The sequence below is a fragment of the Balearica regulorum genome, chromosome 3 (genome assembly GCF_011004875.1).
Source record: "Balearica regulorum gibbericeps isolate bBalReg1 chromosome 3, bBalReg1.pri, whole genome shotgun sequence".
Lineage (NCBI taxonomy): Eukaryota > Metazoa > Chordata > Aves > Gruiformes > Gruidae > Balearica > Balearica regulorum.
The window spans coordinates 28270723-28285483 of record NC_046186.1 but is presented as its reverse complement, the minus strand read 5'-3'; the positions used below and the strand labels follow the sequence as shown (position 1 = coordinate 28285483).

The 14761-nt window shown below is 35.4% G+C and overlaps 1 protein-coding gene across 1 annotated transcript in view; it reads right to left on the bottom strand.

Moving 5' to 3' along the window:
- Nucleotides 1-14761, bottom strand: part of PRIM2 (DNA primase subunit 2) — a 119731-nt gene that overhangs the window by 50006 nt on the left and 54964 nt on the right. Inside the window, exon 7 of the mRNA XM_075747397.1 lies at nt 2212-2279. Within this exon, the coding sequence (XP_075603512.1) occupies nt 2212-2279 (68 nt within the window). The remainder of the gene's footprint in view (nt 1-2211; nt 2280-14761) is intronic.

Genomic DNA, 14761 nt, shown 5'->3' with positions numbered 1-14761 from the left:
AAATGGGCATGGATTAAAAAAAATCTCTGCAGACATAATCCACAGTAAAATGACCTTTTGTGAGGACTAGCTAATTTAAAAGTCACAAGCAGATATGAATAGCTGCCAAAAAATGTGTGGGGCATTAACAACCAAACAATGCTCTGTAACCTTCAATTGTATGCTCTTTTCATACACTTCTATCTAAGCCTTTGCTCCCCTGATAAAGCTCTATTGACACATGCCAAAAATAAAATACTGCTGTAAGAATTACACAATGAAGGTACAGGAAAGCCTGCAACTAGCTAATACTCTCCTTTCTTATGAGCAAGATGAAGCAAAAACGAATCACAGATTCACAGAAATAAGTAAGAGACACCTATTTGGTCATCTGTCTGTTCACTGCCAGAGCTTGTTTTTCAAGTTGCAAGGTGTGATGTATTTTGTCCATTTTAAAGGAACTTCCAAAAATGCAACTCGGAAGCATTTGTGTAGTTTTTCCAACTGGTGACCAAATGTACTGGGAACAGCCCCTCCATTTTCACAAAAGCAAAATGGAAGTAACTCACTAGTTGTTAAACATACACACTCAAGATAATGTAAGAATGTGCATAAATGTGGGATATAGTATCCCTGTTAAAGGAGCTGATGTTAAACTAACTTTTTTGCAACCTTTCCTTTTCCCACATTTTTTTAAAAACCACAGAGAAGACTGATTGTTGTAATACTGAAGGCTGTTCCACTTACATAGATGCATAGAATATATGAAAAGAAAATTCAAATTTCTCAGCAATTACTCCTAGAGAGCACGATTTATAAAAAGCTAGCCTAATTGCTCTTTAGCTTCAAATGGAGAAAGGTATGCCACTGAGGCATATTTTTTTAAATCCCAGTAAGATGTATGGTAATAAAAACATAGAAGGTTATTGGCATTCAGAAGTATCCCCATAGCAGCTACATAACAGTTACACTGCAATATTCTTTTCATTCATTGCTCTTGAACAAAAGTTCAATCATACATAAAGAAGCAGAAATACAATGAAAGCTATTTTTCCTATTCTGATTTACACTAAAAGCAACAAAATATGAAACTGTTCCTAAACAATTATGAGATTTTTTTTTTTGTTAAATCAAAATAAAATGTCAGGTTTTGGGTACAGATATCTCAAGCAGTAGAGCACCACAGGAAATAAAGATCATGCTAACTCTGCATTCTAATTCTGGTGCAGTGCTGTCATGATGGCACCTCACTGCTTCCGTTTCTAATTCATCCCACATAATTTCAGTGATCTTAATGCAAAGCTGTATGTGTTCAAAAAAAACCAGAGCTTTCATTACTGACATTCAATATTTAAGTAAATTTCTACCCTTAGAGATATTAAAAATTCAACTGAATAAATACCTGAGCAACCCAATCTAACTGGATCTGCATTGAGCAGGGGCTAGATTAAATGATCGCCAGAGGTTCACTCCAAGCTAAATTATTCAATGATTCTAAACCAATGCATCTCCTTCTAATTGTACAGTCTTTGTTCTCCTGCATACTACTCTAGTAAGATAACTCTCTCAAACACTATCAAGCAGTAAAAAACAATCGTTTGTGTACAGAAGACACCAGATCTATGCCTAACCTGAAGAACATCAGAAAAGTATTTTTTCTTACTCTTCATCCCCAAACACATTCAAAGAAAGTAGCAAGCTTCTATATACTGTACACCACTAAGAGAGGCAGGCTGTATCAACTGTGTTGTAGAGCACTCTTAATGGTTCATGTTTTCAGCACTCTCCTTAGGTCCATTAAAAGAAGAAAATAAGACTCCATTCATCAATGACAGTGATGGAGAAATCTTCCAAAAAGATCATAAAGCATAAAATATTTGCAACAAGGAAGGCCTATACTCTGAGCAGTGTAATTTGCAATCTGTTTTGTTCATAAAAAAAACTTAACAACTTTGCACTTATTATAAAAAAAGTTTTTATAAAAGCTACAAATATTTTTTTGTTACTTAGAAGCAACACCAGCTCGCTGAATTATGTTTCATGTCAATTATGAGGCATTTGTTGGAAGACATACTTTCAGGGTTTGTTTTTTTCCAGTCAAAGCCAATTGCACAGATGAGGTGTCTGGAAAAAAAAAAAAAAAAACAGCCAACCCTGTAGCTAAACCATTCTACTAGTACAATTATTTTAATCTGTATGAAAGAATACATTCATGCTTTCAGTTTATGCTACCTGAGATGATTAAGCAGAGGTTGCAGTCTCTCATCAGACTGTATGGAAGGCAGTGATCGTGCTGTCAGCTAGAAGAAAACAGAGGTTCAATTAATACAATATTAGCTTTAAAACTTTGATAGTACAAAGTAGGAATTATCTAAGAAATTACCCTGCATTGCTACAACTTTACTCAACACTGGATAAGACATACTTTCTCCTATTAAAAATAACTAAGCACAACCTTCCAGAATCTGAAGTTAGCAGAAATCTTTACAAGTTAACCAAGTTAAACAGTGAAAAACAATTTTGCTAAAATTACAATGTTACTTGAATTAAATAGCAAGACATCGTTGAAAGTGGTATACTTTTTCCAAACTGTAAGTTTGGAAAACTGTAAGTTTACCATATTTGAACTGTAAGTTGTATTCTACCTAGACAGCCTTCTAGCAACCACATAATGTAAATAATATGGCCTAATGGACTGTATATACAATTTACATTTGTATAGAAAAATTTACATATTTAGCACTATATGACTTTATGTACACATGCCTCTGTATATTTTTTTTAAATGGGCGTAACCTGTATTTTGCAATTTTACTGTTCTAAACTAAATACATACTTCTTTCTTGTAGCTGTTTCCTATGACTAGTTAAAACATGAAACTTTTTCTGAAAAAATAAACCTAGTAGTCAATAAATCAACAAGTATATGTCACACTACCACAGAATACTAGTTAATTGGTGTATTAACTAAAATAATTGGGAAAATATATGTATTAAATTTGCTTAATATCAGTATACAGGTGTCTACTTCCACCTATAATAGTTACAAGCACAGCAGTTCTGATACTGCTGACGTACATCTAACATAAAATATTTGATATAACATACATTTCATGATTCTATTGCTGCCAAGTTAGGATGTATTTTGAAAACTACCTTCACACAAATTTAAAATTTCACCATATTTCATATTGTATAAATCACCATCAAGTTTGTATTTTGCAGGTAACTTGAAATAGCATGCATCCAGTTATACATATTCTTTAAAAATCTCATTAAAAAAAACAACAACAAAACCCTTTTAGCACCAACAGTGCAGCTTCACCCTGCTGGCTCCAAAACATAAGTAAACACAAGCACTGAAGTAGGACTAACTAGCAGGCCACAACTTCTATTTATAACCCATAAATAAATATACCCCAGAACAAGCTGCGATCAGTGTTTGGGTACAGGGGGTTTATTTGTAACTGTAAGAAACTCCATGCCAAACTCCACTGGCTCATAGGTGGACTGTATACTTATGGAGGAGTTTAGTATTTTCTGAAAGATCATCCATTCATCACATCCATTTCATAACCTTTGCGGCTAGGCAGAAGTCAGACTGGGGCCAAATTTTAAACTTGTGCCTCAAGCTAGCAATACCAACCACCAGCTAAACGACAGGAGGTTCAAAACAGCTAGCCTGTTAAGTGAAAGTTGAAGGTACTGAACACAAGGACAGGAGGGAAGGAGGAACGGGGCATTTCAGCTTTTAAGCCAGTCCTGGCCTGCAGCAATCACAGCTTCAAAGCGCAGCTCTTCTCAGTCCCAGGTAAGCCAAGTGTACTCAGCCGATTTGACTGCTGTAGTACAGGTAAGTCAGGCAGATTCAGCAATCCATTCATCCTTCTTTAAAAAAAAGGTGGGTATCTTGGCAATTAAAGCATTATCCACATTCTCCTTATTTTATGGAGCTAGATTGAGATGTGAAAAATTCATTAAGCTGTGTATTCATAAGTTTCTTTTGATAAAAAAACTAATTTTCTTACCAATGAGTATTAAAGGCCAATACTTGTATTGTTTTATATTTGTGACCTCTATAAAGTAACCCTCTAATTTTGTTTTAAACACAATCATAAAACCAGAAATTATTTCTGAAGACAACTTGGAAGCCCTCTAAATACCGGCCAAGTTATTCCACTTGGCTAAAATCAGAACAGAGCCTGAATTACCTGAAATACCATCTGCTTCCCTTTCTATTAATAACTTAACTGATATAGAAAACAATATTTGTGTGCATGCTCACATACAAACATATATTTTTAAAGGACAAGCATATAGTATTTTTCTCTATATAGTACTTTAAATATTACATTTAACCAGAAAAAATTCTCATTAAAAACAATGCATTTATGACAAAATTATGTTTATGAATGTCAAACTGGACAGTGGTGTACAAAGTAAAAAAACAGTAAAATTCAAAACCTGCAGAAGTATTTATATTATTGTCAAAGTTATATACACAATAAACTACATTGTTATGTAAACATTATCAATGAACAGAAATACTGTTTTAAAACTAATTTGGGACACTTGTAGGAATTGAGGTAGAACCAAGAACTAGCGATCTCAGTGTTTAACCAAGTTTTTTCTTGATGTTGCAATGAAAGAATATGGAAGAAGCGGCTGTTTTGGGAACCACCATTAAAGGGGAAAAACCCCAACATAATCCCTTGAAATCACAGGAGAATCCACATCACCAATGTTGCTCTTAATTTTTTTTTCTTACTATCTTAGTGGTTCACCAACAATTATGGAACCTGCAAATTTTAGGAGCAAAATGAATCCCCATTTTCCTCCATTACATTGATTGGAAGGACAGGATAAAGTTCTCTACAGAATATGCTCTTGTGAAAATAAGATCATACATCTTTCAACTCTTAGAACAGTCTGTTATGCTAGTTCAAATGTTTGTTTTCAGAAAGATGTGGGATCCTCGTGCCACTCTTCTATCTAAAACTAAGGAGACCTCAACACAGTTGATGAGAGCCCATCAAAATATTTGAACAGTTTTAACTGAAAGAGCACATTTTCCTTTAATTTACCTGGATTATAACAATAAAAGGTAGATTTTTGATGTATAAATTCTTTCCTCTCAACTGTATTTCAAGTGAGCCACACTGTAAATAAAATTCGCTTTTAAAAATGTGGAAGTAAATTAATGCTAGACAACAACTTTGGTCCAACTTCATACCAGCTTCGGTACCAGAGTCACCAGCTGTCTTTGCTACAATTCAGATTGCCAACAGTAAGAAAAAAACCCACAAAACAAAACCCAAAAACATAACAAAAAAACCCCAAAACAAACACCAAAACACAAAAGCATGACCACTGGAGGGAAAAACCAAATCAGAATCTTCACACATTTGAAGTAACCACGGTTTCCAAAAGCAAATTTTCTAAAGTTTTGACAAAATTCAGTAACATTTTTATGCAATCTTGTAGAAGAACAAGAAGCTGAATTCGTCTTTTCTACTGAGCTCTACGCAACACATTTCTAGTGTGCACTATGCTGCATTTGTGGCAAATAAACAGGACATTTTCATACGGCATGAAGAAGGTAATGATTTGAGAATATAGAAACCATGTGATGGCTGGAAAACTACATGAATATTAGAATTATTTGAGATTTGGCAGTGGTACTTCAAGTAATAATGAAGGCAAAAGGATGACAACTTATAGGTTGATGTCTAAGAATTGGTCTGTTTTTCTTCCCCTCCACTTCTGAAACATGAGACCAGCACATGAAATTGCAAGGTACAGAAGATTTACTATAAATCTTAGAAGAAAGTTAACTGGACACAAAGCCTGAAGTTAAGTAGCAGCTCCACATGGTATCAGGAAGGCAATGACATTTTTACACATGGCAATTAAGAACAAGATTTTCATGGCTCAATTAACTTGTCTCAATTTTTTAGAAGTGCGTGAATTTCTTGATTTTGATGTTACCATGTGAGAGTTATTTGCTAAGTGTTTTTCTGTGCAAAAAAGGTAAGAAAACTTTTATTTTCACAGAGTTTACTTTCTAAATGAGATGCCCTAATTAGCTGTATTGCACAAGAAAATTTTAATATGCTGTCAGACCATTTGCTGAATACATCAAAAAACCCCACCCATCACATTAAGTTGGATGTCATTGAGAAAAATGGCATGAAAGGCTTAGGAAGAAAGCACAGAAAGAAGAGTTTTGTGGCAAAGGTTACTTTTAGCTAAGGCAGGCTACTGAATTACTCCTGAGTCTTTCTACAATTTACCAGAAAGTTCCTTTAACAGGGTGCATTAGAGACCCTAAAATGTAAATTATTACGAAGAGTTATTTTCTTATCAACTGCTAAGTACTCCTAGAACAAGGAGTGTCTGATGGCATGCTGTCCACATGCACATCCACAGCCTGTGATCTGCCTCTACACAATTTGCCAAGCCCCCCTTTTTTTAATTCTCCAGGAACTACCTGTGCTGGCATTCATGCTATTTCTTTCATGCGTTAACAAACACGGTACAAGCAGGCTTAGCACCCTTTTGCCTCCTCAGTTCTTTTAAAACCCAGACAAGCAGGATTATATCATACGGGACTTGTATTTTTTAGGAAGAGTGATTGCACTGCAACTATGTCTAGGGACAGACTATCTCAAAGAATGCTCAGTCTCTGGAAAGTTACCTTGCTTTTTCCCCCAATAAATTCTTCCTTCATAACTCCAAGCTTTATAACAAAATTTACTTGAAGGAAGCTTGCAGAGACTTTGAACGGAGGACTACTCTATCAAGTGCTAAACGCACCTCTGAAATACATAGCACTTTCAAAGGTGAGCCCACAGTTGCCAGCAGCCACTCTGCAGTTCTTGGAAACACGTGCGCTTCTCTAGAGCGGCTACCTAAACTTTTATCTCCACTGGCAGTTCCAGAACAAACATCACCCCCATATGTGCTCCACTGCTCACTGTAACAAGGTCTGGATTACAACCAGGCATAGGTTTGGGAGCCTTCTGCGTCACAGACGAAAAGATTTTCCTAGAATGTTTTTCTCTGTGTATTTCTGCTATGATAGTTACACCACTAACAATGGGTGTGAAGGAATGGCTCTAATCCAAATGCAAAGATGAAACAAGGTTAAAGTAGGAATTGGTCAAGGCAGCCATAAAAACCAAAGGAAAGGCTTTAACAAAACCATCCAAAACTAACAAACAGAAAATAAACAGTTACCTTTGCCATCTGCAAAAGTCTACCATCACCTGTGACCATAAAACATCATGCTCAGCAATAAAACTGAGGGACAAGTTTTCTGAAGTAGCCATTGCTCAGGGCCTGGCTGGGTACTGGTCTGCTGGTGGTGAACACCACTTGGGGGTTTTTTCCTTCCCCCTCCCCCCCCCCCCTTCCTCTTTACCTCAGTCCATGAGTTTTCTCATTTTTACCCTTCCTGAATCTCTCCCCTATCCCTCAGGGAAAGATGTGGAGGTGGAGGGCTGGCTTTCCTGCCAGCCAGGATCAATCCACCACATACGTATATAAACTCATTTCACACCAATAAGAAACTGATAAATTTCATCTTAAGCATAGATTTCAGATACGATTTTGAAAGCTTGGTTGTCTATCTTAGAGGAATCCAAAAAGAGCTACTACTGGTTCGTACAAAATCTATTGAAGGTGGTTCTACAAATTTCTAAGAATTTAGAAATAACACTCCTATATTCTATGCTCTAACTCTTCAACTAAATGTCATTAATGCACTAGTGAAAAACACCTAGAACAAATTTCTTTAACAGTGATTTTGATGCAGCATAGAATAACTACAGTTGTTAGGCTTTTGTTAGATTTCAAATAGATAACTAGGAATCAAATTTTAGAAAGTAACAAACCCACAGAAATTAGAAATAAGAGAATTAGAAGGGAAACAAAACCCTACATGTTTTGAGTTTTACACTACAGGTTACAGACAACAGTTTTACAAGTATTAAATTTACACTGTGAAGGCTTTTGCATCTTCCCATTATATGTATTGATGAACAGAAAAATGAGGGATTAGGTAACTAAATGGTTACGTATAGAGAGAAAATTTATATTTAGAAAGCAAAGAAACAAATCATGGATTAGCGTATTCTTTTACTGTATTTTGTATTCTTTAGTCTGTTCTCCCACCAACCACTATTTGTTCTCATGATACGCTTCAATGCCTTTAGCGCTACAGGCAACTCCTTCCTGCATTTCTGCTTTCCAGTTGTTACAATAAGTAGAGAGCATAAAAGAAAACCAAAATTAGTTTGGACATCAGAACTTCAATTTCAGCCTTCCAAGTGAAAGCTTTAGATAGTTCTTTATTGCTTTAATGCAATTTAACAAATATTTTTATGAAGAGAGGAAAGAAACATTGTCTGTGTAACGTCAACAATTCAACATATTCAGAGTAAACACATCACTAAAATGCTTCCTTAATAATGCTGCATGGATTTTAAACAAAAAAACCAACAACTTAGGTCAGACATTAAATTATTACAGTTAGGACTTTAAAAGTTTAAAGAGAGAATCTAGTTCAGTCTCTCACTGCTGCCTAAGGAATAAGTTGTAACTTACATGTTTTCTCTTTCATTTGTTTTGTAATATGCCACTTCACAGAATGTGCCCTTCTTGTTAAATTGTCTTAATTGTGATCTTTGCTTTTTGTTAGTTCATCTTAAAAAAGTTTCCTATTCACTGTTGCCCTGAAACATTTAGTTAGGTAATTCTTTCCTGTCTGCTCTGACAAGGACACAATACATATGTGATGGTTCAGAAAAGCATTAGTTATTAGCCCGAAGGGTTACAGTGGCCTGGTGTGTTGTCTAAAAGGAAAACAAAGGCATGAAAGTTTAGATTGTTTGCTAGAACTGGTTTTGGTTAGTATGAACTGTAGCATTACAAACTTATTGCCAAAGGTATACAAGAGAGTGTTTTTTTGACCGAGGTTGGAGCACAGGGAAAAAGATATTAAACTTGTGGCCTATTTCTAAATGGCCTGTAAAGGATATTTTAAAAAATTAAAAAAACCCAAACAACTATTATCTGGCAGGCTTAAATATACCAGTAACTTACAACTCTATTGGATTTTCCCCAAGAGATCTGCAAAACAAAATAAATAAAGTGGAAAACTTGATGCTAATATAAACTTGACAACTTTGTTTGTGTAGGCAATAGCAATTATACCACAGCTGAATCAGTGTTACATCCTGCTGGAAGTTTTAATGAAACAGTGACTTTTTGCAGGAATGTTTCTGTGACCAGTCAGAAACAAACTTAGCTTAATTTGAGCAACAGCAGGATCTGACCTGGTGACCAGGAAGACAAAGAAAGGAACTCCTTTCACCTGTGGTACACACACAGCTTTTCCTGAAGTTCCTCAGACCTGCCGTTCAACATCCTGATATGAACAATTCATCTCCATCAAAGGCTAAATAACAAGCCTATTTTCCAGGCTTGTTATTAATAATGTATTTATCTAGCAAACAAACTGTAGCAGCAGAGGTGACATCAAACTGCATTGCTCCTCAAACCATTCAATTCTTAGATAATGATTAAAAATCATTATGCTGCACATCTATTAGAAACAGAAAGTCTTCCTTCTTATACCTGTGACTATGGTTTATTTGTTCCCATTAAGCACATCACCTAGCTGAGTACAAGCCTGCACAGCAGTGAAGTGCAACAGGGAGATAAGGTAAAAGATAAGTGGCCACAAAGATATGAGTAATATGTAACATTGTAGTAGTACATGCAGCAATAACACATCCAAAGTAACTGTATGCCATTAGAAATTATCTTTTGTGGAATGAAACAAAATTATGTTTTAGTCTGGTAATCCAACACTACCTATTCACATCTTTCTCCTGAATTTTTTAAAGAGAGACTACATTTAGAGATACCTATTTAACATTACTAGGCACTACACTTGTTCCAACTTACTCCTTAATATTAGACAAGCTTTATTCAAAGATGTGTTTGGTCAGCAATGTTTTAAGTTGTTTTCCAGATGTAATCACTCTTACAGAGTATTGGCTCTTAGACAACCAAAACCAGACCTACATACTTTTTTATTGACAGCACAGAAGCCACGACATATCTGAGAGTTCAAAATACAGATTCCAGCTTTCCCTCCCTCACCGGGGATATCCGAAAAATCAGAGAGGGCAGTAAGATGTTTTCTGTGAAAGTTTTTTTACCTTAATTCAGGATTTTTCTCCTTATCCTTAGTCTATCTAGATTAGCTATCCTTCTGGAGTCTCTGCTCGATCACAAGGAAAAGCAGTCTCCAGGAGATGCTACAAAAGCATTTGGGAGGCTTTCCTCCCCTCACCCCATTTTAAGGTACAAAACAGGCTGAAAATAATGCTGTAGGAACATCTTAGTTCTACTTAAGGACTGTGTCATAACACTCACTATATTATTAAAGATACACTACGCACATGAAAATACTCTTTACATATTTATAGCATTTAGGATCAACATGAACCACATGCATAGCCAGCATGATTACAGTAAATAACAGGTCTTTAAGTCTTAGCTCCTCTTATACTGAGTCCAACTACAAATGTTTCTCAATGCATACAATCAAGACCATGCTCTTATTTAAACAGGGAGACTTTTCTATATACTGACATCTTATTTCAAACATAAATTACTCAGGTAAAATCTTTTTCCCACTGCAATCCGATTGTCTTTGATGATGAACATGAGTTTTGATGTACCTTTTATTCCAGAATACAGCCTAAATGGGGGAAGTAATAGTCACAACAGGTTTCTTAATACATTTCTCTCTTATTAGAAGCATTGTTGATGAATAGGAATTCTAAAACTTTAAAACAACTTCATTTTCACCAAAACCTGAATTTTAGCTAGCAATTCCCTAAAAAGTAGTTTTAAAGGATATGAACTCTCCAGTAAGGTAGCCTATTTTTCTATCTTGCATTGTAATACACCAGGCACCAAAACACGTGCCTTAAATTAAATTTAAAATATAATGTCTAGAAAAGTTTTGTACTTCTGAGAAAATCTTAATATTGCTTTCTTTTGCCCTTTTTTTAAAAGATGTTTCAGAACTATAACTTTACATGGTCTTTAAAAACTGTATGATTTTGCAGCCACCACTAAGAAGTCATGAGACGCAGATATTGCCAGAACCCAAGAATTCAATTTAATTACATTTCAGAGAAACACCTTCAACATCTGACTAACTTGCAGGCTGCCTCATACCAATAAAAACTGATTGATTTTGAAACATCAGCTATCTTGCTAATGTTGTAACAAAATGTCACAATGCAGATGCTATGCAGCTGGGGATACTGAAATAGGAGAGGAGTGTTTGCATGCTGGTATGCTGCTGTACCTAGACAGTTGACATTTTAGTGCTGATCAATTGTCTTTTGAAAAAAAGCTGGAGTTTAACCTTTCACAGCATTTTACAAATCTCAAGTGTTGTACAAAATTAATAAGCAATTTTTGCCAAGGCTTTTTCAGCTATTAAAAGTTATTTCAGCAGCACTTACACTGAAAAATGCTCAATAAAAACTAAAGCAAACAATTAATATTACATGTATTCCACGTGAATTGTTCACACGTATCTGTATGACAGGAGATAACATTTTTCAAAACTAACAAAACCATTTAAGCGAACACATTTTCAACATTGCAAAAAGAAATTGGTAATAGGCCAATATAAATCAATACATAAAGCATTTAGACTATTTTCTTATAGCACCACCAAAGGTATGGAAGGAAGTAAATAATAAAGATTGGCATTACCGGGCTTTTAGTACAAATGTAACAACTCAGTGACATTTTCATAGGGCAGGGAAAAGTTTCCCTCATGAATCTCTAGTGGTTGATATAGGTGTCAATATAAGGCTGAAATTGTTTTTGTGGGTTTGTTTATTGGTTTTGGTTGGTGTTTTTTTAATTAAATAAAACTCCCCAACAATCTCTTCTCTCACACACACAACCTTCACAATAACACAAACCAGCCCAAAGAAAATCATAGAGAATGCAAAGTGGCCTTCTGTGTTTTAAGGAAAGCAAATCAAAGGCAACAGCTAACTTATTTCTAAAAAAATGGAATTCAACCTACATTCTTAGCACTGTAATTTTCTTTTTTTTTTTTTTTTTTGACTCTAAAGTGGAGGGCACAAATTGTTATCAATGTTGCTTAAATGTTATATCTAACAATTTAAAAGCTATATAAAAGTTGTATTATAAAATATATATTCTAAATTATAAATATTATATATATCACTAATGTCTTTTTATATTTAGTCAGTTAATTCATGCTGCCAAAGGACAAATCTTCCATGGCAAAAGAAACAAATTAACAGCTGTGAAGAACTTCCTTACTAGCATGTCCTGGATATTTACCTAATACTTTAAGAACTTTGAAGAAACCAAATTTCACTACTTTCAGCTCAGCATTTGTCAAATGCATTCAGAATAATAATTAATGTTTTCCTGAAGCATTTGCTTCTGAAAATAATTGATTTCTTTTTTCCATTTGGAAATGTCTAGGTTTCATATTCACATTGAGATATAAATAACATCTGGGTTGAAGATTAATATTTAATCTTTAAAGCAAAAATTTTCAATAATTAAACCTTGTTTAATTGGTAAGTGAACTGTTGCTGGTTTTTGCATCATTGTTATTTGTGCATATACTCATTTCACTTGCATGTTAGGGTGAAAGTATGTAAATGAACTCATCTCTTGTAGTTCTGCATTCTAACACAAAGCTGAAGTTGACAGTTACCAAGATGCTCATTAGATATTTTTCCCCCAAAACAGATTATTAATTCCATCTTTCTTACAATAGTGCGTAGTGTCTTTCAGGCTTTAATTATATGTAGATTGAAGCAGCCACTTAGAAAGCTACCTTGTCAGCAAACCCCAAATCTTCTGTTAAATAATACTGCTTCCCATAATTGTAAAGGTTCTTCTGTGATTTTATCAACTGTTTCACCACTGACTTGCCCTTTACTGGTAGCTTTCTCAACTTTTAATTTAGTCCTCAGTCTTTTTTTGTATCTAGTTCCAGATACCTCGTAATTTTAAAACTAAGTAGTTAGTGTACTGGAACACTTGTCTTCAGAGCAAGCCTAGAAAATGAAGTAATTTACTTTACTTCTCTACCAGCTTCTGATACATGCACATATTTCTCCATCTCTTCAATACTGGTTACTGTTCTTTGCATACAGATCGTTTGTTTCTTTTTATGGCATTATTTATGAACAGAAGCTTCTATGTTTTGCTGTCATTCTCCCAGGTTCACAGACTAAACATTGATTCCAGTATTCCAAGGTAACCTGGAATCTGTTCTTCAGATTGTTGCTTTAATTAACTTCCATCAACGGAGAGTTATTGGAGGGGGAGAAGGTCACTCAGATAACATTAAAATCTTGGGGAAATCACTGCTATGATTTTGAAGGGTTTTTTCCCCCCCTTTTACCTTCATTCATGAGAAGAAAATTAAGAAACCCAACAACTCTGCATAATTTGGTAGAAGTTAATAGCCAACATCACACAAGAAGCGATCAGCTAGAAAGCACAAAAGATTTATTATTGCTTCATTAAGTACCCTCAAAATTACTGTCAGAAACCATGGTAGGATTTTTCTATCACAAACGTCATCAGTCTAGCACTAATGATATGTTCCGAAACTGCTCTAAGAACAACCATAACCACGCTAACAAAACTTATCCAATACTGAAGACAGTATGCAGTCAAAAAGAGAAATAACAAGCATCTATATACCCATCCAATCCACTGAATTAACATCTCATTTTCCATAATCGTCATTACTACTATGGGGATTCATCTATTATCCTACAATGCAGACCATCATAAAAATCTCGAGTTAAAAAGCTGTTATGTAGTTATTAATCTTGACAAACCTCATTACTAATGCCCTATGCCATTCAGAAGGCACTACAGGAAATAAATACATCTGCAAGTGTATAAAAATCAGTTATTATACAACAGTTTTATTACAGAACTTCAGAGGAGATATTTAATTTTCTTAACAGGATTTAACAACTGGGAATCAATTACTTAGTCCAGTTCTGGGCTGCCCAGTACAAGAGAGAGATGGACATACTGGAGAGAGACCACTAAAATGAAGAAGGGACTGGAGCATCTCTCCTATGATGAAAGGCCAAGGCACCAGGGACTGTTCAGCCTGGAGAAGGCTCAGAGGGGATCTCACCAATGCATATAAATACCTGAAAGGAGGGTGCAAAGACAACAGAGCCAGGTTCTTTTCAGTGGTGCCCAGTGACAGGACCAGAGGAAATATGGGCACAAACTGAAACACTGGAACACCAGGAAACACCTTTTCACTGTGAGAGTGACTGAGCACTGGCAGAGGTTGCCCAGAGAGGTTGTAGAGTCTCCATCCTTGGAGTTACTCAAAACCTGCCTGGACAGTCCTGGGCATCCAGCTCTAGATGACCCTGCTTGATCCGGAGGGTTGGACCAGACGATCTCCAGAGATACCTTCCAACCTCAGCCATTCTGTGATTCTGTGAAAAACCACAGGAGATCAGACAAGTTCTGCCAATTTTCTAATCTCAACTGCTCAAGTATCAAAGATGGTCAAAAAGAATCATGGTTGTTTAAAACCAAAATACACATCATATAATACAGACCTCCAATACCTAGTATTTCTGAACAACTACTAGCGTTCCTGTTTTCCATACAAGAATTTCCATTCTCTAAGCATCCTCAAGAATTTCCAT